The sequence below is a fragment of the Scleropages formosus genome, chromosome 18 (assembly GCF_900964775.1).
Source record: "Scleropages formosus chromosome 18, fSclFor1.1, whole genome shotgun sequence".
NCBI lineage: Eukaryota > Metazoa > Chordata > Actinopteri > Osteoglossiformes > Osteoglossidae > Scleropages > Scleropages formosus.
In genome coordinates, this window is record NC_041823.1 from 24,350,688 (window position 1) to 24,376,668 (window position 25,981).

At 43.6% G+C, this 25,981-nt stretch overlaps 3 protein-coding genes across 4 annotated transcripts; 2 read left to right on the plus strand and 1 right to left on the minus strand.

Annotated features, from left to right (window-relative positions):
• Positions 1–576: 576 nt before the first annotated feature.
• Positions 577–4,859, minus strand: snip1 (Smad nuclear interacting protein). Of its 2 annotated transcripts, none has more exons than XM_018726937.2 (4): positions 4,547–4,859; positions 4,112–4,217; positions 2,912–3,489; positions 577–1,613 (listed from the first exon to the last, which is right to left on the minus strand). In XM_018726937.2, exons 1-4 carry the CDS (start codon positions 4,714–4,716, stop codon positions 1,358–1,360), a joined length of 1,110 nt encoding a protein of 369 aa, XP_018582453.1. In that variant the 5' UTR covers positions 4,717–4,859; the 3' UTR covers positions 577–1,357. The 2 variants fall into 2 exon arrangements, with proteins under 2 accessions (XP_018582453.1, XP_018582454.1); XM_018726938.2 differs by having other exon boundaries at positions 580–1,613; positions 4,112–4,214.
• Positions 4,860–5,223: 364 nt separating this feature from the next.
• On the plus strand, positions 5,224–8,262 carry LOC108919160 (axonemal dynein light intermediate polypeptide 1-like). The gene is made up of 6 exons (XM_018726955.1): positions 5,224–5,375; positions 5,983–6,119; positions 6,230–6,399; positions 6,757–6,935; positions 7,309–7,473; positions 7,837–8,262. Exons 1-6 carry the CDS (start codon positions 5,295–5,297, stop codon positions 7,870–7,872), a joined length of 768 nt encoding a protein of 255 aa, XP_018582471.1. The 5' UTR covers positions 5,224–5,294; the 3' UTR covers positions 7,873–8,262.
• A 10,593-nt stretch (positions 8,263–18,855) lies between these two features.
• LOC108919170 (axonemal dynein light intermediate polypeptide 1-like) lies at positions 18,856–24,273 on the plus strand. The gene is made up of 6 exons (XM_018726965.1): positions 18,856–18,982; positions 21,238–21,374; positions 21,458–21,627; positions 22,162–22,340; positions 22,984–23,148; positions 24,214–24,273. Exons 1-6 carry the CDS (start codon positions 18,902–18,904, stop codon positions 24,247–24,249), a joined length of 768 nt encoding a protein of 255 aa, XP_018582481.1. The 5' UTR covers positions 18,856–18,901; the 3' UTR covers positions 24,250–24,273.
• The last annotated feature ends 1,708 nt before the right edge of the window (positions 24,274–25,981 follow it).

Genomic DNA, 25,981 nt, shown 5'->3' on the forward strand with positions numbered 1-25,981 from the left:
GGTCGGATGACTGACTACCATTTACAATTCAATGTCTGAAAGAGAGAAGTCTTATCTCTTAGCAGGTCCATCCAGCTGTCCTGAACACTCTCAATTTCATCAATTCACTCATTTCATTTGCTTTATTGGACAAAAGTCAGTGAGAGTAACAATTAAGGCCCTCCCTCTCCCTGCACACTTAAGCCAGACCCAGTCCTACAGGTACCCTTTGTATAACATTTGCAGAACCCACCCATATCTCATAACACACTCTACACAGCTCCAGGCTTTTGTCTGTAAATTTTTTTCCCCTTTTTTATTAACAGTGGAAAAAATATAATATATATCCCATTTGGATCTTCTGTATAAATCAGTGCTTTGATGCTTCCTCCAAACCACAGCACCAACTATGTATGATGATTTAAACATGGGGCATTTTTGACAAGATAAATTATGGTGGAATTAAAGACCAGCTGATTTCTTTCTGAACATTTTTTTTCTTTTGCAAACATCCAGCAACAAGATAAAAAAAGACCAAAAAAAAAAAAATGCTTTGATATCTAAAAGAAGGGTGTGGGGGGTTTTTAAAAAAAAGTGTGAATTTCAGACAAACGGTAGGACACGTAATCTGAAGAATTCAGGGTTCACATTTATTTACAATAGAAAAGAACTGAAACAAATATTTATGCTGACTTTCAAAAGCTGTATAAATGCTTTTTGTAAGGGAAATATTTGCAGAGAAGGTTGGATACCCCAGACACTTGAACAATTGTGATTTCCAAAAATATATACTGTTATATATAAGCTACTATATAAAGCAAGTTTATTTTACACGCAGGTTTACAAAAAGAAAAGCAACAACAAATAAACAAAACACATAAAAATCCTGGTTTTTATTTTTCTTTCTGCAACTACTCCCCAAAATGTCACTGATGAACCACCTTCATGGTATAGTACATATAAAAAGGGGAAAAATATTAAGGGTGGAGTAATGCCTCATGTGTACTTAAAGTAACCAATCAGGACATATTAGCCAGTAATAGTTCAACTTTATTCAAGCATTCTGTGAGAAGTTTCTGTAACTCAATGGCATTGCCTATTTATGTTCATGACAATGGGATGGACAATATCACAGCACACAGTTAAACTGTGAACCACCATACTTTTACAATGACCTGAGAATAAAAATACATCCTCTTGCAGAAATGGACCATAAGCAGATTTTTCTCAAAATTTGTGGTGCTCTGTTTGTACCACTTGCCCTGAAGCCTGCTTCATCCATTCCTTTTCAGCATTAGTCTCTAGGTTTGTTTAGATGGTCTTTGGGCACTTGAAATTACATCAATTTTACAGATACCATCAGAAGCAGTGCTGCTCTTCATTCATCCAGTCCCTCATCATCCTCTTCCTGCTGCTTGGCATCTACTTCCGTTGTGTCAGAAAACTCGTGCAACAAAACATACTCACGGCTACTGAAGCCAAACTTGAGCACATCCTTCTCCTTGAGCTCATAGTACCGCTGTGGCTCAATGCGCTGATTGTTCAGGTATGTGCCATTCCCAGATCCTAGGTCGATGATGTATGGTTTCACCTTCCGTCCAGTGGTGCCGTCTGAGCGTGTAAATTCCACCAACCTAGTTTGACAAAAGGAAAATTGGTACACAAATCCTGTGAAACTGCTTAGTCAGCCATTATGTCCTGTATTACTGACGTTTCTATGTGACTGCCATACATCAGTATTATGGCTGTATCTGAAATATCTTATGCAAATTATTTTCTACTTTCTCATCTTAGTTTTTCTTCAAAGCAACTTACAGTGCTGTGTTTTGTACTACTAAACTGTTTACCCACTAATAGGGTAAACTGTACTGGTGCAATTCAAGGTAAGTACTTCTATCAAGGGTACCACCATCAAGAGACAGGATCTGGGTCTTTTTAATGGATCTTTCAACTGAAAGGCAGTGGCAACATTACTGTGCCAGCTATTACTAGATATAATATATAAATAAAAGTCTACCCTTTACAAGTAGTTCTTGACTTATGATGACCACTGACTTACAATGGGCAGCTCATCAAACCTTACTGTATTATTTAAGTCCAGATGTTTGTGTGTAACATCTAACGATAACTGTTACATGATAACATCAGATGGTCATACTGCCACAAGGCACCCATATTTCTTATTGACCCAGTGTGTCTATTAGTGATTATATTGTTCTTACAGAAAAGTTCTATTTACAGAATGTCTCATTTGTGATTCCACCCAAATTACTGTTAGAATGGCTAGAAAGCAAAAATGAGTATTCTGACAGTGCAAGAAAAAGCAAAATATGGTACAGTTAGAAATGAAAGTGAATAGTGTAGCATGAAAATACTGTACTATATTAATTTTATATATTGGTATTATTTTAACATGAACTTTTCAGTTAGGAAGTTGACTTACAATGGGGTCGTTGAAACTGTACCCCATCATACATCGAGGATCATCTGGAGATCGAACACTGAAAAGTATGAACTGGCATGTGGTGAAACTGTGGCAGGGAGTGGGGTTAACTGGAGAGCTCTTAATGACCTTGCCCCGATGGAATAACAACAACAACCACCTGCTGCTAATTCAGGAAGACTTTCTGCAGCTGCTCAGAGGACCTGAATGACTTATTTTGGTCAATGTTTGACAGGAGCAGAGTGGTTGCTTGGACTCAGATTTGGTATTCTGCAGCCTTGTTTTCTGTTGTTTAAGGCTTAACTGCTTTTTTGTGTTTCCTCCACTGAAGAGGCCACATCCCTGTTTTGGTTTAAAATAAACCACTTTTTCATCGAAAAACCAGGGTCCAGCACCCTGACCCTGCCCATGTGCCCCTTTCACCTCCATAGCCAACCACACAATCTAACCCATTAGGTACCATCGCAACTCTGGTACAATGATCCTTACCTATACTGAAACACAGCATGTTGCTTGGAGCAGGAGGGATGGTCAATAGGGATGTCAGCAATCTTCCTCTGCCGGCCCAGTAGGTAAGCACTCTGCCTGTGAATGTACATAACTGGCAGCGCTTCGTCATTCTTGAAGGGGTAGAGTCGCCACCTACGTTTGGGTATACGGGCCTCAGGTGGCTCGTTGTACTTGATCACCACGCCTCGGAAGGTATTGGTATCCTCCACAAGGGCCCCTGACAGTTCAAAATTGGGCTGCTCCTTTTGAGGTGCAGCAGACTTGGTGGTCTGGTCTTCACCCAGTGGTACTCCAAAGGTAGAGGCCTCAGTTCCCTGGCCACGTGCCTCTGTGTTGTGCCGGTTCTCTCGCCGGCGCTCGTCATATTGCTCACGCTCTGCCTGTTGCTGCTGGAAGGCACGAGCATCGCTGTCCTTCCTCTCCTCCCCTCTCTCACCACCACCTCCTCGCTCTCTATGTCTGGATCGCTCAGCTTCTTGCCCACCCCGATGTTCATCCCCTGTCTCCCAACGATTACGATGCCTTCTCTCTTCATTACCACGGTAATCTTCCTGTTCCTAAAGGAATACAGAGTGGAAAACGATGAGTTGACACCACCACTGTTTCAAGGTGCAGCAGTAAGGACATTGAGACCAGCAGGAAAACACAGTACAGTCAACAGTACATCAGTACAGAACGCCAAATGCTGAATAATAATGAGTTATTCACAGTCCTTAAAAGCACTGCCTAGTGGCACTACACAGCTAAATTCATATAACCATTGAAAGAATCCAATGTACAACAGACCAAATTTTATGGAATATAATAAAAAAAAAAAAAATTTACATCTACAAAATACATTGTTTGAATTTTCAATCAGATGACGTGAGACAATTATGGAAAAACAAAAACCTCTTACTAGAAATAGCAATAAAATAACACTGCAGGGCAGCAGAATAGCTATTTCAGTCACTGTCTTACAAACAGAAGATGATCCCCATTTTAAGTCCCCACTCGAGCTGTAGTACCGTTATACGTACCATCTATAAATTACTAATTGCTCCTGTAAGAATATCTTAATGAATTTCATGCTAAAGTTTCAAATCTAATACTAAAAAAAAAAAAAAAAAAAAAACTTTGGAAAAAGTTAGCATATACAGGTGAAGAACAATAAGGACTTGAGTGAAACTACCAATTTACCCGCTTTATTTTAACATCAGTGTTCCGCAGTGGACTTCGGCTTCTTCTGCGTCTGGGGGACCGACTGTCTCTTCTGCCTGATGAATGTTCCCTTCTCTTGAACCTACTTAAAAACAAGCAACTTACCCTGTGCAATCTGAAATATTTATGCTTATATTTCTCAAAACAAAAATACTTCAGTGCAATTAATGTAACTAAAAGCTATGAGTGAAGGTAGTAGCAAACGAAGTTAATCATGATATAGCTAATTATATTAGGATACCGTAGAAGTTACCAATCAAAATGTATGTATGCCTCCGAATTCGAATGTGACGTGTTCGGAGAGCTAGATCCCCAACAACAGGGCCAAGCGCTTGGTGTGCTGAACTGTCGTTTATACTGAATAACTACTTTCGACTGTTTCCGAATGAAATCTTAAGACATTCGGCGACCCACCTGCTCGCTCGTCTTCGATGAGGCACAGGACTGGAGCTGCTCCGGCTGGAGGCGGAACTCGAGCGTCGAGGTCTCTGAGGCCTGTCGCCGGGGCTGCGTTTCTCCTGCTTTAATTTAATTTTTTTCTCCCGAGGGGAATCCATCCCTTTTTGTCGGCTCTCCTTCTCCATATTCTCAGGATGTAAAAATGCTCCTCCTTATTTTCAATGTTAAGAGCATAACATAAATATGTTACGTGAATTAAAGGGCAAAATGCAAAGAACTAAAGTTACTCAACAAAGCTTTACCACCTCCAACAGAGGTTCCGTTTCCGGTACAGTGTGCCTCTGTATTTTGTACGGCGGGGCATTTAAGCCTCGGATTAAGAGTTCCATTTATTACGGTATTGCGCTTGCATTTTTGATCGCAAACTGTATATACACTTGCAAATATTTCTATATAAAAAAACTCGCAAACATCAAGAAATATCGCTATTTTACCGTTTGAGTCGACCACTTGTCCTCTGCAGGGTTATTATTTTATAGGAATCTAATTTTGAAAATATTTTTAATTTTGTTTTTAGATTTTTATACATGAAATACTGCAAACGTGTGGTTCTGATAATTATTCTAGTGCATTTACCACTTCGACGGCTTAACAACTGTTGTCGTGTACGTCGTCATGGAAACAGCAAACAATACCTCCAGGAAGCGCCTCGCACCAGCTTCACGTGAAAATCACGTTTTTAGAGAAATCTACATTTAACAACATGATTCGTCCAGCCGAGTCTCTACTTAAGTACGACAATGCTGTCCTTGTTACGAGGAGTACAGAAAAGAAGTCTGTCAAGGTACTGAGTTGGAGAAAAAGGTTTATTTTGTTCATTCCTTTGACATTAGCAGATGTGATTGTTTTCGGTGAAGTTGTTTTTAGAGAGTTGGCGCAAACATATTTTAATGAACAGCTTTTCGTCATTAAAACCGACGTTTTTATTAAATAACTCGTGTTATGACGAATAGCGGCATTTAAATGTCCAGCACATGTGTTTTCGGTATAGAGCTGCTAAAATCGACTATTTATGTTTTGGCTATATAAACACATTACCGTTGCAGTTTTTAAAGCCCTCAGATTATGGACAAGACTTTATTTTGAAGAGCCCTCACCTAGATAGTTCAGTAGTCTATGACCTACCTACTCTATAGTTCAGTAGTCATTTACTTTCATTCCTGCTTTTTCACAGAATAGTTCTTTACACATTTTGGCAGTTTACATATATGAATAATAACAAGTGAGAACTTGCCTCTGGTTATTTCCCGGCAAGACTTTATGATCACAACCTAAAACAGACTGCTGCAAAGCCACCTCAGGCTCTGCTATTCTGAAATGGATTTTATCAGGACTCAGAATTGTTCACAAAACCTCTGACAATTAAAATCTGATATTTTTGGTGCCATTAGGCTAGGTCTTTGAAAGTGAGCCCACAGCCACCACCTATAACAAGCCCAGTCCCCCCTCCACCAAAGCCCAAATGTCTGGAAGCAGATGCCAACAAACAGCAAATGGAGGAAATCCTAAATGTCATCCTGCCTCCCAGGTATGCCCCCCTTCCCCAATTCTCTAGTTTAGTTTACTGAAGTCTCTAGCTGTCAAAGTCTCTGGCTGTCCCAAATGCTCTAGCTAACACAGACCATGCCACTCTTACAGAGAGTGGATGGAAGGCAGCCAGATGTGGGTGCAGAAGGTGTCAAGCACACCTTCTACACGTATGGATGTGGTGCACCTTCAGGAACAGCTGGACCTGAAGCTACAGCAGAGGCAGGCAAGGGAGACTGGGATCTGCCCCATCCGCAGGGAGCTCTACTCACAATGCTTTGGTATGCTTCTGTTATTTGACAGACCAGTGTTGACATCATTGGAGGATAGGTAGGATGGTGGGATGGTGGTACCAACAGTGGGCTACACCTGATAAGCCCCTGTCAATACATCTTATGCCATCTAGGGGCTAACAAATGGTCCTAAAGATCGTGGCATCTGCATTATTTCTGAACATGTCTGATTCTGATGCATTGAAAATAATTTAGCAATTCCTGTTAATACAGTAGTTTTTATTTGCAAAAAAAAAAGTTGAAGGATATAAACTATGTCAAGGCTTCTGTTGTAGCAGATTTCTACTGCAGTAATGATTGCCATCATTGCTGTTCCCTCATTAAATCCTCACCCTTTATCCCCAGATGAACTCATCAGACAGGTGACCATCAACTGTGCAGAGAGGGGCCTGCTGCTACTTCGGGTCCGAGACGAGATTCTTATGACAATTGCAGCCTACCAAACTCTGTACGAAAGCAGTGTGGCATTTGGCATGAGGAAGGCACTGCTGTCTGAGCAGGGCAAGTTTGAAATAGAGAAGAAGGTATAGGAGCCAAGAGGTTGCTCACTTACTAGTTATCATAAGAATCAATACTGTGCTGCAGCTGAACTGTGTAGTCACTCCTCTTCACGTCATAGCAGCTAGCAATTGTATCTCACAATTACATTTTAAAAAAGTAACTTGTTTAGACTCAAAGCCAAATTATTTGAAAAGAAGAAATTCAATTGCTGACATCGAAGTGCCTTGGAAACACTTGGCAGATAAGTTGTCAATGTAAACATGCAAAAGAAAGAAACAAAGAGTTTCCTTACATTGGAATAACATATCTTGATCATCACTGACTGATTTATCCAGTAAAATTAAATGATCTATAATAAAAGTGGTCATTATCAGCTTGCACACTCTTGCTGTGTAGGTCATGGTCCTAGAAAATGAAAAGAAGGATCTGGAGCGGCAGCTAAATGAACAGAAAACAAAGTGTGAAGCCATTGAGAAGCGGGAGGCAGAGCGGAGACAGGTTGAGGAGAAGAAACACATGGATGAAATACAGTTCCTTAAGCGCACTAACCAGCAGCTCAAGGTACTTGCAATTATGTTTAACATAAATGAACTAAATTACACATTATTTGCCATATAAATAAATACACTTTAATATAACACTAAAATAAATACAAGAAAGTCAAGCTGTTTCATGTCACATATCAACTGAAGCTTTAGTGACATATCTTGGTTGGAAAAGAAGGAAAGCTGAAGGTTCATATTACCCTCCTGCTGATTTGAATGTACACCTTGATATGGATAGTTTCCCTTGTACATGTTTTATTGCTCCTATATATTACATCACGTTCTGGGTTGTTGACAGCGACATGTTCCACTTTTAGTAACCCTTGTACCTTGTTCCTGTACATGTTTTCTTACCCTTGCTTGTGTCTGTGTCTTTTAGGCCCAGCTGGAAGGAATAATTTCCCCGAAGAAGTGAACTGCTCTTAATCATATGTGCCACTTATAATTATAACCCTTTTATCATTGTTTAATCTCAGCCATTTCCATGTTCTCTTTACTCTTTTGAAAGACCAAAACATTAGGTGTGAAAACATACCAATAAGGTACAAGAAGCAGTAGCTTCTCAAATAACCTTTCATTTGGGGAAAGGAAGCACAGTTTTTTTGTGCCCACTTAATAGTAAATGAGACTTCATGTAGCGGGAACATTTTCATTGTCACTGCTTCTCTGAATAATAATTTGTAAGGTGCCCTTTGGAATTAAATGCTGCATGTCTTCAATACTTCACATAGCACTCATGCCCTTTCCTCCTGAACTCCCCAATAATGAAATGTACAAAGAAAAGGATATTAAATGATTTATTTTATACAGCCTTTGTTTGGTGTTTGGATTTCTTTGTCTTACTGCCACCAGCAGCAGGTGTCTTCCTGTTCTTGTTTTTGATGATGTGTGTTTTGTAATACTGCAACCCCATTTTTTCTTCGGGGCTTGGTCCAATCTTCTCCTCTGCAAAGTTCAGAGAAATGGACAAGTGAGACTGATCTTGCCAAAGATGAGCAGGGCCTCTGTAACTGTCTCAAAGACAGGTTTGAGAGTCTGGTTCATTTTTTGTTATAATTTTTTTTCTTCTAGTTTGGTCAGTTTTTCAGATCATTAAAATGTAATAAATACCGTGTGATATTAAGAATGTAACTCTTTGGGTTGTTAAATGCAGAGTTTAATTGAGAGGGAATGTTGAATTGTGGGTAAGGTGTTATGGATGCAGAGGAAGGACGTACAGCAGCGAAGCAGAACTTCTGAAGTGACATTTTCTGCATAAGCCTTATAAGGTTCAAAGGGCGCACACGGTAATTGTCATTTTAATTTAGCTTGTATTGTGTTATAATGGGGGGGGGGCGCGGTGGCGCAGTGGGCTGGACTGGGTCCTGCTCTCCAGTGGGTCTGGGGTTCGAGTCCCGCTTGGGGTGCCTTGCGGCGGACTGGCGTCCCGTCATGGGTGTGTCCCCTCCCCCTCTGGCCTTACGCCCTGTGTTGCCGGGTAGGCTCCGGTTCCCCGTGACCCCGTCTGGGACAAGCGGTTCTGAAAATGTGTGTGTGTGTGTGTGTGTGTGTGTGCTATAATGTCTGTTGATTTGCTTTGAACAAATGTGATTGTTCTGCGCGTATTTATCGTGTTAATTATACTTCTGTTGTAAAAACGTGGTCGTGCTGGTGTATTAACGAACACTAATGAGAATTTAAACTGTGAAAGATGTATGCTTGAATATTTTTATGTCTTTGTTTTTGTAGGTTTCACGGTGTCTGAATAAATGGTAGAAAACATCAGTATGAGGCGTGGCTATCCCTTTCATTGAACCAGTGCAGCTATAGTGAAAACGTAATGCCTACACGCGCCAAAAAACATCTTGTTTCACGTTGAGTAAAACGCCAACGAGGTCATCATCTAGAGTTAAGGAACGGCACCTGTCCGAGGAAAAGAGAAGAGGAAGCACGATCGCTGGGTGACTAGCGGCTGGAGAAGACGCTAGAGAAGAGGCTTGCTGATTTACAAAGCACGGCAGGAGATTGCGGTTCTGCAGGGGTCATCAGGTTTGACTGTGCTACCTTTATAACTTAGAGTTGAAAATACTTATCAGAAAACATCAGAAGAGGGTTTGGTAAATATACACATTGATTTAATTGATTTAGCATTCTTGCTTGTTTCTATATACAAGTCATGTATGTACAAGGTATTGTTATAAATGGTTCTAATGTTTGATCTGAGAGTTTAATTGTGTAATTAAAGGAGTATATTAGGAGTTTTAATAAATAATTACTAAAATACTAGTTCTGGGATTACACTGACAGTTAAAAAGTTACAGAAGGTTATATACATATTTGATGATAACTTGAAAGATACAGCATTTTTTGCAAATATATACAATGTCAGTTCAGGGAGAAAAATTAAAGTGGTGAACTCAGAGAACAAAGTGAGTCTTTTCAAGCAGAATTGACTAGGTTAACTGAACAACTAAAATTGCTGACTGATGATGCCGAAAGGGAAAGATTAGAGTCCCTCATAAGTGATATACATGCTAGAATAGAGAAGTCCACCTCTGCCACATCAAGGAGAGCTGAATCCAGGAAATCTTCCAGAGAGAGAAGATTGACCCCCAAAATGCTGGCGCTTAAGCAACAAGAAGCTTCTCAGAGGGAGAGCAAATTCATGAAACTGTATGGTAGTTGGAAGGAACAAGTTACACGCAGCAAACTTAAGACTGAGTGCTCCAGCCAAGACTTAGCTGATGTGATGGATGCTGTTGAAGGGTCGGAGACTCAAGTGAGAGAAGTGTATGAAAGCATACAGACTCAAGCGGCACCCTCCAATGATATTAGAAGAAAAATAGATTCCTGCACAGCTGTAACAGCAGATTTGATGGGACTAATGAAAGTACGTATGAGTGAAGTGGGACTTGAGGAATTTGATACAAAGGCAGAAAATGCAAGACTTTGTATGGTGCTTGACAAAGATTATGCTCAGTCAATATTTGAGACTACAATCCCTAAATCTACTGTTCGCAGTCACCACTCAAGCAGTTCATTGGAACAGCAATGTATAACAGCAAAGAGGGTAGAGTGTGCTGCACAGCTGGCTGCAAAGCAGGTCGAAATAGAAATGGAGGATGCTATTGCTGCACAAAGACAAGAGCTTAAAAGACTGGAGAATCAGAGGGATCTTCAAGTAATGGCAGCAAAGCTTAAAGCGTACAGACTCAGGTGGGTCTGGAGATGAAAGCAAGGTAGCACACAGTGAGGTGGCCAATTGTCCTCCAGCACCCTATAAAGAAATGAAAGAGGAACAAGCATGCAAGAACAATAACCACAAAGCATCGCTAGTACAAGCCTTACAAGATACATTGGCTCATGTCAGACTTCCTGCACCTGAGCCTTCAGTCTTCTCAGGAGACCCACTTAAGTTCTTAGAGTGGAGTGCAAGTTTCAAGGCATTGATAGAACGACAATGCACAAATCCAGCCGATAGGTTGCTCTACTTACAAAAGTATATCAGTGGTGAGGCACGATCTGTATTAGAAGGAAGCTTCTACAGAAAGGATGACGAAGCCTATGACCAAGCATGGGAAGCTTTGAACTGTAGGTATGGTCACCCCTTTATAATTCAGCGTGCATTTAGAGGAAAATTGAATAACTGGCCAAAGATTCGCTCAAGAGAGCCAGTTAAATTGAGGCAATTCAGTGATTTTTCTGACAGTCTGTAGCAATGCTATGCCATACATCAAAGGGCTTCAGGTGTTGAATGACTGTGAAGAGAATCAAAAGATGTTATGAAAACTCTCTGATTGGGTGACCTCTAGCTGGAATCGTCATGTCACAAAGCAATTGAGACAAACAGGGGAATACCCTAATTTCAAAGAGTTTGCTGAATTTTTGGCAGAAGAAGCAGAAGTAGCCTGCAATCCTGTAACATCCTTGCATGCCTTAAAGTCTACTGAAGAAAGGCCCTCAAGAGATGTGAAGTGCCAAAGGGCTAATGCGTTCATCACAAATGTGAAAGCATCAGAAAATTCAAGCTCAGAGATGGAAACGTATAGAGTTGTGGAGAACAGCCAGAAAGATTCAGATGGATCCAAGGAAGTGAACACTTCATCTTCATGTCCAAACCCAGTCACATGTATGTGCTGTGGAGAAAGCCACTCTATCGACAAATGTCAGAAGTTTGCCGATAAGCCTGGTAAGGAGAAAGGAAAGTTCATATTGGACAATAACCTGTGCTTTGGTTGCCTTAGGAAAGGGCACAACTCAAAGGACTGTAAGAAGAAAGCTACTTGTGGAGTATGTAAGAAGCGACATCCAACACTACTTCACAAAGACCGTACTTCTGCTGCAGCAGATCCATCCCATGATGAGCAAGCGGAAGAAAACACATCTTCCCTTTCTTGTTATATAGACAAAGGTGATGGTGGGAGCACATCTATGATAGTGCCAGTATGGATTTCTTCACTCACCACTCCTGAAACAGAGATTTTAGTGTATGCCCTATTAAATACACAGAGCAGCAACACCTTTGTTGACCAAGAGGTTTGTGAACAAATAGGGGCAGTCTTAGAGCCAGTCAAATTAAAGCTCACCACAATGATGGGAAAAGATTCTATTGTTCAGAGTGAAAGAGTTAGTGGACTTAGAGGGTTTTCATCTCAAATTCTTGTTAACTTGCCGCCTGCCTATACTAGAGATTTCATTCCACTTGAACGTTCCCACATTCCTACCCCTGAAACAGCCAGAAGGTGGGAACATTTGAATGGAATAGCACAAGAGATACCAAGGCTGATGGATTGCAAGGTTGGACTCCTAATAGGTTATGATTGCTCGAGAGCACTGGCACCACGACAAGTCATCACAGGAGGTGATGATGAGCCGTATGCCATCAAGGCGGACCTGGGTTGGAGCATTGTGGGCAGCACATCAAGGGGTGCAAGGTCAACAGAAGTAACACGTCTGTGCCATCGTGTATCCGTCAAGGAACTTCCACAGTTGACACCAGCTGCTGTCATTAGAGCCCTTCAATCCAATTTCAGAGATACAAACCAAGGGGAAAAGAACACATCACAAGATAGTTCATGCAATTCAAGACAGTTCATGCAATTTCTGAATGAAAGGATACACCAGAATGCAGATGGGTTCCTGGAAATGCCCCTCCCCTTTAAGAGACGCCCCCAGCTGACAGAAAATAAGAGGCTGGCTCTGGTGCACCTCAAATGCCTGAAAGGGGGACTGGAGAACAATCCCAAATTCAAAGATGACTACATTAAATTTATGGAAGGTGTCGTCAAGGATGGTGATGTAGAAAGAGCTGAACATCAACCTAAGGAAGGAGAAGTGTGGTATATCCCTCACCAAGGGGTTTATCACCCAAGAAAGCCAGAAAAAATTAGAGTTGTGTTCGACTGTTCTGCCAAATACGATGGCACGGCTCTGAATGATCACTTATTAACTGGACTTGACCTCACAAATGGGCTGACAGGAGTGCTCTGTAGGTTTCGTAAACACCCAATTGCAGTTATCTGGGATGTAGAGAAGATGTTTCACAGGTTCCATGTAAACCAAGAGGACAGAGATTACTTAAGATGCCTGTGGTGAGAAAATGGAGATACAAACTCAGAACCGAAAGAATATCGCATGAAGGTCCATCTTTTCGGAGCAGCATCCTCTCCTGGCTGCGCGAATTACGGAATGAAATATCTAGCAAGCACCCCTCCGCGAACCGCCACCTTACCGAGGTGGAGGGGTTTGAGTGCCTGAATGATCTCAGGAGCTATGTTGCCTGGGGCTATATGCCCCTGGTAGGGTCTCCCATGGCAAACAGGTCCTGGGTGACAGACGAGACAAAGCGCGGTTCAAAATCCCCTTATGACTATTAAATCAAGGATCTCGTTTACCCCGCCCGGTATGGGGTCACCGGGGCCCCACCCTGGAGCCAGGCCTGGGGGGGGGCCTCGCATGCGAGCGCCTGGTGGCCAGGTCTATGCCCACGGGGCCTGGCCGGGCTTAGCCCGAAGCCAAGACGTGGAGCCGCTCTTCGGTGGGCTCACCACCTGCCGGAGAGGACGTAAGGGGCCGGTACGTTGTGATTTGGGCAGTGGTCGGGGCTGAGTGCCCAGTCGACCCAAACCTCGGACGCCAACTCTGGCTTTTGGGACTTGGAATGTCACCTCACTGGCGGGGAAGGAGCCTGAGCTAGTGCAGGAGGTTGAGAGATACCGTCTAGATATAGTCGGGCTCACTTCCACTCACAGCTTGGGTTCTGGAACCACTCTTCTTGACCAAGGGTGGACTCTCCACTATTCTGGCGTTGCCCAGGGTGAGAGGCGGCGGGCGGGTGTGGGCTTATTAACAGCCCCCCAGTTCAGCCGCCATGTGTTGGAGTCTACCCCGGTGAATGAGAGGGTCGTCTCCCTACGCCTTCGGGTCAGGGAACGGTCTCTCACTGTCGTTTGTGCTTATGCGCCTAGCGGCAGTGCAGAGTACCCGGCCTTTTTAGAGTCCCTGGGGGGCGTGCTGGAAAGCGCTCCCACTGGGGACTCTGTCGTTCTACTGGGGGACTTTAACACCCACGTGGGCAGCGACAGTGACACCTGGAGGGGCGTGATTGGAAGGAACGGCCTCCCTGATCTGAACCCGAGCGGTGAGTTGTTATTAGATTTCTGTGCTAGTCACGGTTTGTCCATAACAAACACCATGTTCATGCATAAGGGTGTCCATCAGTGCACTTGGCACCAGGACACCCTAGGTCAGAGGTCGATGATCAACTTTGTAGTCGCTTCTTCTGACCTTCGGCCATATGTCTTGTACACTCGGGTGAAGAGAGGGGCTGAGCTGTCAACTGATCACCACCTGGTGGTGAATTGGATTTGATGGCGGGGGGAAAAGCTGGACAGACCTGGCAGGCCCAAACGCATAGTGAGGGTCTGTTGGGAACGTTTGGCGGAGGCCCCTGTCAGAGAGGTCTTCAATTCCCACCTCCCACAGAGCTTCAACCAGGTCCCGAGGGAGACTGGGGACATTGAGTCCGAATGGACTATGTTCCACGCCTCCATTGTCGGGGCGGCGGTTCGGAGCTGCGGCCATAAAGTCTCCGGCGCCTGTCGCGGTGGCAATCCCCAAACACGGTGGTGGACACCGGAGGTAAGGGATGCCGTCAAGCTGAAGAAGGAGTTCTATCAGGCTTGGCTGGCTCTTAGGACTCCTGAAGCAGCTGACGGGTACCGGCGGGCCAGACGGAGCGCAGCTCTGGCAGTCGCCGTGGCAAAAACTCGGGCCTGGGAGGAGTTCGGTGAGGCCATGGAGGAAGACTTTCGGTCGGCCTCAAAGAGATTCTGGCAAACCGTCCGGCGACTCAGAAGGGGGAAGCGGTGTTCCGCCAACACTGTTTACAGTGGAAGTGGTGCGCTGCTGACCTCAACTGAGGATGTCCTCGGGTGGTGGAAGGAGTACGTTGAGGATCTCCTCAATCCCTCCGACATGCCTTCCGTAGAGGAAACTGAGGCTGGGGACTCGGAGGGGGACTCGTCCATTACCCTGGCTGAAGTTGCTGAGGTAGTCAAAAAACTCCTTGGTGGCAAGGCTCCGGGGGTGGATGAGATCCGCCCCGAGTTTCTCAAGTCTCTGGATGTTGTGGGGCTGTCTTGGCTGACACGCCTCTGCAGCATCGCGTGGAGTTCGGGAACGGTGCCTCTGGACTGGCAGACCGGGGTGGTGGTCCCTCTTTTTAAGAAGGGGGACCGGAGATTGTGTTCCAACTATAGGGGGATCACACTCCTTAGCCTCCCTGGGAAAGTCTATGCCGGGGTACTGGAGAGGAGAATCTGACCGATCGTCGAACCTCGGATCCAGGAGGAGCAATGCGGTTTTCGCCCTGCCCGTGGAACACTGGACCAGCTCTATACCCTCACTAGGGTGTTGGAGGGTTCATGGGAGTTTGCCCAACCAGTCCATATGTGTTTTGTGGACCTGGAGAAGGCATTCGACCGTGTCCCTCGTGGCATCCTGTGGGGGGTACTTCGGGATTATGGGGTTCGGGGATCGTTGCTGCGGGCTGTTCGTTCCCTGTATGACCGGAGCAGGAGCTTGGTTCGCATTGCCGGCAGTAAGTCAGACCTGTTCCCGGTACATGTTGGACTCTGCCAGGGCTGCCCTTTGTCACTGATTCTGTTCATTATCTTCATGGACAGAATTTTTAGGCGCAGCCAGGGAACGGAGGGTGTCTGATTTGGTGGCCGCAGGATCTCGTCTCTGCTTTTTGCGGATGATGTGGTCCTGTTGGCTTCATCAAGTCAAGACTTGCAGCGTGCACTGGAGAGGTTTGCAGCCGAGTGCGGAGCGGGGGGGATGAGAATCAGCACCTCCAAATCCGAGACCATGGTCCTCAGTCGGAAAAAGGTGGATTACCCCCTCCGGGTTAGGGGGGAGCCGCTCCCTCAAGTGGAGGAGTTTAAGTATCTCGGGGTCTTGTTCACGAGTGAGGGAAAAATGGAAGTTGACGGACGGATCGGTGCGGCATCTGCAGTAATGCGGTCATTGTACCGGTCTGTTGTGGTGAAGAGGGAGCTGAGTCGTAAGGTGAAGCTCTCAATTTACCGGTCGATCTACGTTCCTACCCTCACGTATGGTCATGAACTCTGGATCATGACCGAAAGAATGAGATCGCGGATACAAGCGGCAGAAATGAGTTTCCTCCGCAGAGTGGCTGGGCGCACCCTTAGGGATAGGGTGAGGAGCTCAGTCACCCGGGAGGAGCTCGGAGTAGAGCCGCTGCTCCTCCGCATTGAGAGGAGCCAGTTGAGGTGGCTCGGGCATCTGTTTCGGATGCCTCCTGGACGCCTCCCTGGGGAGGTGTTCCGGGCATGTCCCACTGGGAGGAGGCCTTGGGGCAGACCCAGGACACGGTGGAGAGACTACGTCTCCCAGCTGGCCTGGGAACGTCTTGGGGTTCCCCCAGAGGAGCTGGAGGAGGTGTGCGGGGAGAGGGAAGTCCGGGGGGCTCTGCTTAGACTACTGCCCCCGTGACCCGGTCCCGGATAAGCGGAGGAAGATGGATGGATGGATGGATATCTAGCAAGCAAAAATGAAAAGGAGTATTCTGCAGCAGCCAACTTCATCAAAAGGAATTTCTATGTTGATGATGGCCTCATTATTGTAGAATCTGTAGACACAGCCATTAAATCAGTGAGGGAAGCACAAAATGTGTGTGCAAAAGGGAGATTGCATCTCCACAAGTTCATCTCCAACAGCAGAAAAGTCCTGGAGTCAATTCCTGACAGTGAGCGAGCTAGCGGAGTCCAGGATGTGGACCTCAGTAATAATGACCTCCCAGTCCAGACTGTGTTAGGAGTAAAGTGGAGTGTTAACAGTGATACCTTCTCCTTTAAAGTCATACTGGAGGAGAAACTAGCAACACGGCGAGGAATCCTCTCAACTATAGCCTCTGTGTTTGACCCACTAGGCTTTCTGGCTCCCTTCCTCTTACTGGGAAAGAAAGTTCTGCAGGAGATGTGCCAAAAGGGCATCGAATGGGATGAACCATTGCCTGGAGAATTAAAACCACTATGGGAGAGCTGGCTATATGATTTAAAGAGTCTACAAGAACTTCACATTCCAAGATGTTTTGTTCCTGAAAACCTAGGAAAGGTCCAGAGAATTGAACGCCATCATTTTTCAGATGCGAGCAGCCATGGGTACGGTCAATGCTCATATATCCGAGTGCTTAGTGAAGACCAAGTGCACTGCTCTTTAGTCATAGGCAAAGCAAGGGTTGCACCCACAAAAGTTGTAACTATACCTAGACTTGAGTTATCAGCTGCAGTGGTCTCCTCAGCAGTCAGTTGTAGGTTAAAAGAGGAGTTGGAGCTCAAAATTGACCAAGAGTATTTTTGGACAGATTCTCAAGTAGTTTTGGGTTATATTAACAATGAAGCTCGTAGGTTCCATGTTTTTGTAGCAAATAGAGTCCAAAGAATCAGGGAAGCAACAGACCCTGCATAGTGGCACTACGTAAACACTGATCAAAACCCAGCAGATCACGCTTCAAGAGGTCTCAAGGCATCAGAGTTGATTAGTTCAAATTGACTTACTAGACCGAAGTTTCTACGGGAAAGAGAAATTGTAACGCCAAAGTTTATTGCGTAGCTCCTGGTGGGAGATCCTGAAGTCAAAGTAACACAAGTACTGCAAACAAAGGCAAGAGAGGAGGAAAATTTTTTTGGAGAGAATTAATCGATTCTCAAAATGGCACACAGCACTGAATGTTGTTGCTCGTATCCAGCAACTAGCAAAAAAGGGCAAAGGAGCAAAACCCATAAATGTTACAAGGTGGTGTTCTCAGGGTAGGAGGGCGAGTGAGAAGAGCTTCTTTACCTCTTGACTTGAAGCACCCAGTAATTCTACTGAGAGATGGAGTCGTCACACGTCTAATTCTAGATTACTGTCATGTTTGACGAGGGTGGTGTATATGGGCGGGAACGAGGTCGGAGGTCGTAGCGGGTGGTGGTGCCCCCCGCTGTGTTTTCCCTTTGCGCTGTTTCTTTTGTATTACAGGACGGCTCACTGAACTGAGTTTTAATGAGAGGCGGTCGGGTTGTTGTAGGACTGGCACGAAGGCTCGAAATGAGAGGTGTCCAGGCACTTCATAGTTTGAAGCCCTCTTCCCAGCTGAAATTGTCGGGGTGCTTCTCTATCTCGATTGCCTATCTCACTACGCGGCTCCTGTATCCGGGAGCAGGTGCGAGCACTGGTCTCCTCAAAGCGGAACTCATGACCGGTCTGCAGTGAGTGTTCGGCCACTGCTGAGTCGATGTTATTGTTCCTTGTGGCTCTTATGTGTTCTTGGAGATGTGTTAAATGTTGTGTGTATAGTTTATTAAGATTTATTTATTTTTTGTTTTATTATTTTGACTTAGATGAAGGTCAGATCACATTTGAGGAGGCATTTATGCAGAACTTCAGGTAATTCTAAAGGGTTCACAAACATTTTCTCACAACTGTATCCTAATGTAGAACCAGAGAGAGAATAAGTGACATCAATATTGTTTTTATGTTGTGCAGTTATCCAATTCAGTTGCACCCAAATGCACTGAGAGTAGCGCCCTATGAAAGTTAATGATGGGGGCCATCTATTCTGATAAGTAGGGCGTTAAAAAAAAGGTTATTAATGTTTGCACGTTTTGGTCTTTTTTGAATGAACTTGAGTCAGTCCAGGAATGGATTGCCCCAGAAGAAATACGAAGAAGGAAATTTTTTTCCACATACTTTGAAACATGGAACAAATGGAACAAATTAAATTTAGCAAACAGGCACATGATTAAAACAACTTTAGGGCACCTAATAAATTGCTGGCTTAGCAACCACTGTCATGCATGTTGCTGTGGAAACTGTGAATAACAATCCTAGGAAGAGCATTGCACAAGTTTCATGTGGACACAGTGAAAGTCACATTAGCAAAATCTCAATTTAATATGATTCGTCCAGCCGAGTCTCTCCTGAAGTACGACAATCCTGTTCTTGTTAGCAACACCACAGAACAGAAGTCACCTAAGGTAGTGGAATGGCAAAAAGATTTAAACTATTTCAGGTAGATTTTGAGTAAACTGGCTTTCGGGAGAGAACTGTTTTCAAGACAGTAAGTGTAAAGATATATTTAGGAACCACTTTTAATTACCAAATTGACATTTTTGAATAATTTTTGTACTATATATAATGATGGCATTTTGGATATACAGGCTGAACCACAGAGAGACGTTACATTGTGGCTGAACTGGTCTGTTGCAATTCTGACTACATTAAACACTACCAGAGCAAATGATTACATTACTTATATATTTTAAATATGAGAGTATTTTGAAGAGCTGATGCGTTTACCTAAATGGTGACGCCACTGATAACCCGTACTACTGATGGTTTCAACACACACTGCAGCAACTTTCTTCCCTGCTGGCAGGGGCTGGTGGTAGTATGTTCAATGCAATATTTCTTTACATTTTTTTGGCAGTTTCAACTTATGGAATATAAACAAATTATGCACACTTGATGGAACCTCTTAGAGCATTTTAGTAGATAACAGCACTAGCAAATTCAGAACTAACATATACATTGGCATATTTACATTTAGATTCATTCATTTAGCAGATGCTTTTCTCCAAAGCAACTTACACACACACACACACACACACACACACTTTCTGAACCACTTGTCCCATACGGGGTCACGGGGAACCGGAGCCTACCCAGCAACACAGGGCGTAAGGCCGGGGACACACCCAGGACTGGACGCCAGTCCATCACAAGGCACCCCAAGTAGGACTCAAACCCCAGACCCACTGGAGAGCAGGGCCCGGTCCAACCCACTGCGCCACCGCGAGCAACTTACATCTCACAGAAAATACAATGTGTGCATTACATTAGCAGGAAGAGAGACTTAGATGCAGACATGTGATTCTAAAGTACAGTTACTTTCCACCATTTGAACCAATGTATGTAATAAATAGCTGGATATTATACTGTATTATTGTATTATTACATAACTTTCATTATTACATTTGTAATATATTTTTTAACATAAACATTTACATTACATTACGGGAGTAGCTGTGTAAAGATTTATCCATTTTTTAACAGTTATGATCTCAAAGTTATAGTGCATGAACATTTACCAAGAGATCATGGGCAAAATCCAGAAGAGGGGAGTTTTAAGACCCTTTTTAAATGTGGGCACAGATTCAGCAGTTCTGAGTGAGATTGTTCCACCACATCAGAGCCAGAACCGAGAACCTTTGTCCTTTTGCACCACCAACTGGGCAGAGGTGGAGGAGCGTAGCAGATGATGAGGTCTCGTACAGTAGATATCTGGGTGCATGTCCATTTATGCTTTTGTAGGCCATAACCGCACGCATGCACGCACACCAAGTGGGGTCATGGCACGCTGGAGCCTAACCCGGCAACACAGGGTGTAAGGCTGGAGGGGAAGAGGACACACCCAGGACCTATGCCAGTCCATCGCAAGGCACCCAGAGCAGGACTCGAACCCCAGACCCACCAAAGAGCAAGACCCAGCCAAACCCACTGTGCCACCGTGCCACCGTGCCCCCCAGGCCATAACTAGGGTCTTGAATTTGGTCCGGGTGGTTGGTTATAGGAAGCCATGTAGAGATACAAGGAGGGGAGATACGGGGGAACGCTATGGCAAGTCAAACACAAACTCATGCAGCAGCGTTTCTATCAGCTGACTCTGACCAGACTCTTAGCTGAGGAGGTCGGCAAAATCAGTGAGTTGTCCAGTTTGATAGAGAGTAGGACAGATCAGCTAGGAGGTGAAGGATCTCTGTTTTGGAGAGACTGAGTTGTAAGGGGGGATCAGACGTTCAGGCAAAGATTTCCGACCTGCAGGCAGCAATGCCTGTGTAAAATGCTCAGAAAACACTCCAAAAAATTGATCACAGGTCACCCGTTCCAGAGTTTTTGATAGGAAAGGGAGGAGGAAGACTGGCCTCTTCACCACATATGAAATGATATATGCTATATGAATGCATATCATATGATATGCAGTTGGACAGGTTTATGAAAGCAAAGCTTGTTCTTGGTTATTGAACTTGTTTTTGAAGTTTTTTTGTTACTGAATTTACACGTGTCAATAATAGGTGAAAACCTGTTTCTGGTTATTGCCTGGAAAGATGTTAAGACTGTAATGTAAAACACTGTTGCCAACCACCTTTGTTATACCGAAACGATCTCATTAATGATTGTACTGTCCGTAAATTCACTGTTTATAACATCTAACGTTTCCCATGCTATTCAGACTAGGCCTTTGAGAGTTAGCCCATCACTGCCTGTCATAACAAGTCCAGTTCCCCCTCCACCAAGGCCCAAAAGTTTGGAAGCAGATACTAGCAAACAGCAAGTAGAGGAGATCCTCAATGTCATCCTGCCTCCCAGGTACCTTCCAGCTGTTGTCCCTGCTTCCAATGCAAGCTATGCCCAGGCCTCTGAAAATAACACAGGCCATGTCTCCACTTCAGAGAGTGGATAGATGGCAACAAACTATGGGTGCAGAAGGTGTCAAGCGCTCCATGCACACGCATGGATGTAGTGCACCTTCAGGAACAGCTGGACCTGAAGCTGCATCAGAGACAGGCGAGGGAAACAGGCATCTGCCTCATCCGCAGGGATCTCTACTCACAGTTCTTTGGTAGGTAACTGTGGCAGCATCAGGTTTTCCAAACATGACTGAATGTGTAATTCAGACCATTTAAACAGCTGCATAAGCAAGGTCACGTTTTGGGTTAGGAGGACCAAAAGCACATTTGTAAAAGATCTCTGGTGAAGGAGACAGGAGAATCCAAACTTTCTGTATTAACTGCTTAAATGTAAAACACACATAAGGATAACAAAGAAAGAAAGGGCTACTGTCGGAGCACCTCTCCTTATTGCATGGAGTCTCCTTCCTTGAGTGGTCAAATTTGACCTTCTAATACCAGGTTTTTTGTGTAGTTCTTTCTATGTTCTTCATCAGCGAACTTGCTGCATATCATGATGTAAATATCACTTATTCAAGTGTTTAGAATTTTTTGCCAGCATGAAAAGGTCTTTAATGTTTGTGCATTGTATCTGGTATCCATTTCATGTTATTTTTTTCCATTTTTGGCAGCATATTTGTAGATAATGTTGGTGTATGAGGGTGTCTATCAGTACTGTATCTAAATCCTCACCCTTTACCCTACAGATGAACTGATCAGACAGGTCACCATCAATTGTGCAGAGAGGGGTCTGCTGCTACACCGGATTCGAGACGAGATCCTCATGACAATTGCGACCTACCAGACACTGTACGAGAGCAGCGTGGCGTTTGGCATGAGGAAAGCGCTATTATCTGAGCAGGGCAAGTTTGATATGGAGAAGAAGGTAGAGGAGCACATGGGGGGAGTACTTACTAGCTATCATATGAATCAATAATGTGCAGAAGATGCAGCCTGCAAACATTCTTTTTCAGGAGACTGTGACTGCCAAGTATATTTTACAGCAGGCATTTAAAAAGTAACCATTTTTTGGACTAAATTTTAAAAGGAGAAATCAACTATAAAGCTATGTACCAAGCCAAGTAGAAAAACTTCCACCAGCCAATGTAAAAATGTGAAGCTGGACAAACAGAAATGTGTTTCTGATATCTCCACCTCAGCTACACCAGGAAAACAAATTTTGTTTATTGTCATTGATTAGAAGAATTTATGCGCCCGTCTGTCCATCCAATTTCAATAACCACTTGTCCTGAGCAGGGTCACAGTGGTCCTGAACTTATCCTGGAAGCACTGGCCACAAGGCTGGGGGGGTACACCTTGGTCGGGATGCTAGAGTCCATTGCAGGGTAGCCACACATGCATTCACAAAGTCACTCACCCATTAACGCACTATGTACAATTATGAGTCACCCATTCACCTGGACTGCATCTCAGACATGCAGAGAACAGAAGTATTTACTTATTTAAAGAAAATGTTACATAATACTGATAAATAGGGCATTACCAGCTTGTATGTTCTTATTACACAGATCATGGACCTGGAGAACGAGAAGAGGGAACTCGAGCGACAAGTGAATGAACAGAAAGCCAAGTGTGATTCCACTGAGAAAAGAGAGGCAGAGAGGAGACAGGTGGAGGAGAAGAAGCACATGGAAGAGATTCAGTTTCTTAAACGCACTAACCAGCAGCTCAAGGTTCGTCTTATCTTTCCTAGAAATGAAATGCATCTTTAGGCCAGCTGTGGGTGATTGCATACAAGGTCTGTAGAGTTCCACTGTGTTCTAGCACTCAACCAAGTAATAATTCAATCATTGCTTAGGAGAAAGTCATAACTTGGGTTTTGCAAGTAAAAAGTCACAGTTGATTGTAAAAGTGGTCCAACGATCAACCATTCATGTGATGATATTTTTAACCATTGACTTCCTTTTGCTGATTGCTGGGACACGAAGAAAGTCCACAGATGCAGAAGCTCCCTAGACATGATTGTCCATACTTGCACTTGAGCACATTCCATTCATTAGGTTCATATATGTACTATGTATATAACTAGTTGACAACCTCATTGCTGGAAAGAAAAATATCCTTCTGTCAGTTGTTAACCCTTGACACATATAGGTAGCCATGTACTCCAGGAACTTAGTGTTTCTCTGTACATTCAAGGAATGATAAGGTTTAGGCAGGTTTTACAGATTTCGCATTAGTTTTGGGTATTCAGCAAATTTTTTTGGTCAGCTCAGCTGGTTTACAGAGGCTGTACTAGGCATATCAGTTTATTTTAAGCTTCTAACATTACTTTTAAAGTTTAATAAAAGTGGTGTGTTGGGTGCTTAAAATAACTATTAACTTTAATAGCTTATGTTTAATAGTTATGTTTTAATTTTAATAATTGTGTTGAATAGTATAGTAAGTGGCACAAATGGACAGTTTTTTTTTTTTTCTTCCAATTTCTCTTTGAATAACAAAGCCACTGAAAGTTTTGCAATTCATCGCCCTAGACAACATTCAGCTTTTTTCCCCTCATTGAAAAGATGAGTTAAGATAGAATATACTAACCAGCCTTTAGAATGAAACAGCCCACCCATCTTTTTAGTTGCACCTGCCCACAGCAGTCCTCTTCTGACATTTTAGACATTGATATTGACTAGTTACTCAGTCAACGTTTTATTCGTCTGTGATGTTCACCTGGATATAGATTGCTCACAACGAAATGTTCCTTTCCTGCACCTGTTCTCTTAACCCTGTTTACGCCTGTCTTTCAGACTCAGCTGGATGGAATCACTACTCTAAAGAAGTGAACTGCAATATTTCACAAACGGCACAAGTGTTTTGATATATATAAGCATTTCTGGTCCCATTAAGCAATAAAAACTTTCTATTGTGCTACTAAGTAGATAAGCACTTAAACTGAATGGAAGGTTCTTACGGTGAATATAAATAGCAGGACATTAGTAAATTAGTTTAGTAAAGCCTTGAGACCGAGGTGAAGTCTGTCACTCTCACTTTTTGCATGCGTGAATAAATTCTTTTGACTGCCTCCTAACCTGTCTGAAGACAGTTCTCTTTGTCAAGCAGTTATCTATCACAATTTCAGTAAAAACACTGCAGTACCTATTCAGTTAACCTTTCATTTTGGGAAAAAACTAAATTTTAGGTGTCTGCTATGTACACAGAGTTTCCAGTTTTTTAGGTACACCCCCACCTTCACACAAACTATATTAGTCATACTTCACATGATTGTGATATGTGAAATACATCAGGCAGACCAGTGTTTCTAGCAACTGGTAGTGTTCCACTGAGGGCTGGAAGGGACAAAATGAGTGACCTTAGTAACTTGGCATGGCATAACAGCTGCTGCTCAGTATGTTGGTTCTAGCTTTTCCCAAATAGCTGTCATCCTTGACTTTTTACCCTCATTGTTTGAAGGGTTTACTGAGAATGTTGCAAAAAAGCAGAACAACTACCAGTGACAGGTAATCCTGTGGACAAAAAGCTTGTGGATCAGACAAATCAAGAGAGCAATGGGGAGTATCAAATGAGCAAAGAGACCGGCTATGACAAAGCAAATCACATTTGAGTTCAACACTGGTGTGCAGAATGTCACTTCAGAACACAGCACTGTGTCTTGAATGACAGCAGTGTGAAGGTTTTGAGCCCTATCGTTCAGTTGTTCTTCCCTCATTGAAAAACTTAGTTAATGGAATGGAATACAGACATCTAATTCAGGACTTTGTTTCATGGTGAAAGGTGAACCGTAGTCCTGTTGACTTTAACAGAATTAAGGAGCTGGCTGAAGCTGATGAAGGAGGTACATTGGTCAACTTTGGCTGTCTCAGAGAGTTGTCACAGGTTTTACAGATGTGGGAACAGACGTATAGGCTGTTTGATCCTACAGGTACCTTTGGGGGCATATTGATAACCAGCTGGACTAGTTACACAAACACATGCATAAAAAAGGACAGAGCAGGCTGAGGTTGTCTAATGCGTGCAGCAAAATTCTACACATTTTACCAGACCAAAGCTGCAAGTGTCATCTTTTATGCTGTTGTGTGCTGGGGGGAAAAACATTTTTGCTGGAGTGTATAAAATGACAGTTCTACTCTTCCGTTTGCCTACATACGAGATTTACCACTGTGTTATCTTTTTTTTTCTCATTAGTGAAGCAGAATAAGCTTACGGGACATTTGGGAACATATTAACCTTGGTGCACTTAGACTGAGCTGTTTGTTCAAATGTGTTGAGAGTTAAGACAAAGGGCTATCTGAGGAGCACAATGGCCTGCATCTGGTTACCTGTTTGAGTTGCTCAAACCACAAAAGGACTACTGAAAGTTCTTGTAGTTGTCCAGAGGCATGTCATTATGTTAGAAAGGTTGGCTGGACACTGGACACTGCAGGCTCTTGTTCTAAAAATGTACATTCCATTACTGTGAGCTCTTGGAGGTGATCTGCGACTGCATTCATCTTTTTCTGTCATTGGATGACCTGAAGGTACAGGACAGTACAAAAGAGAGAGAAAATCCCAAAAAGT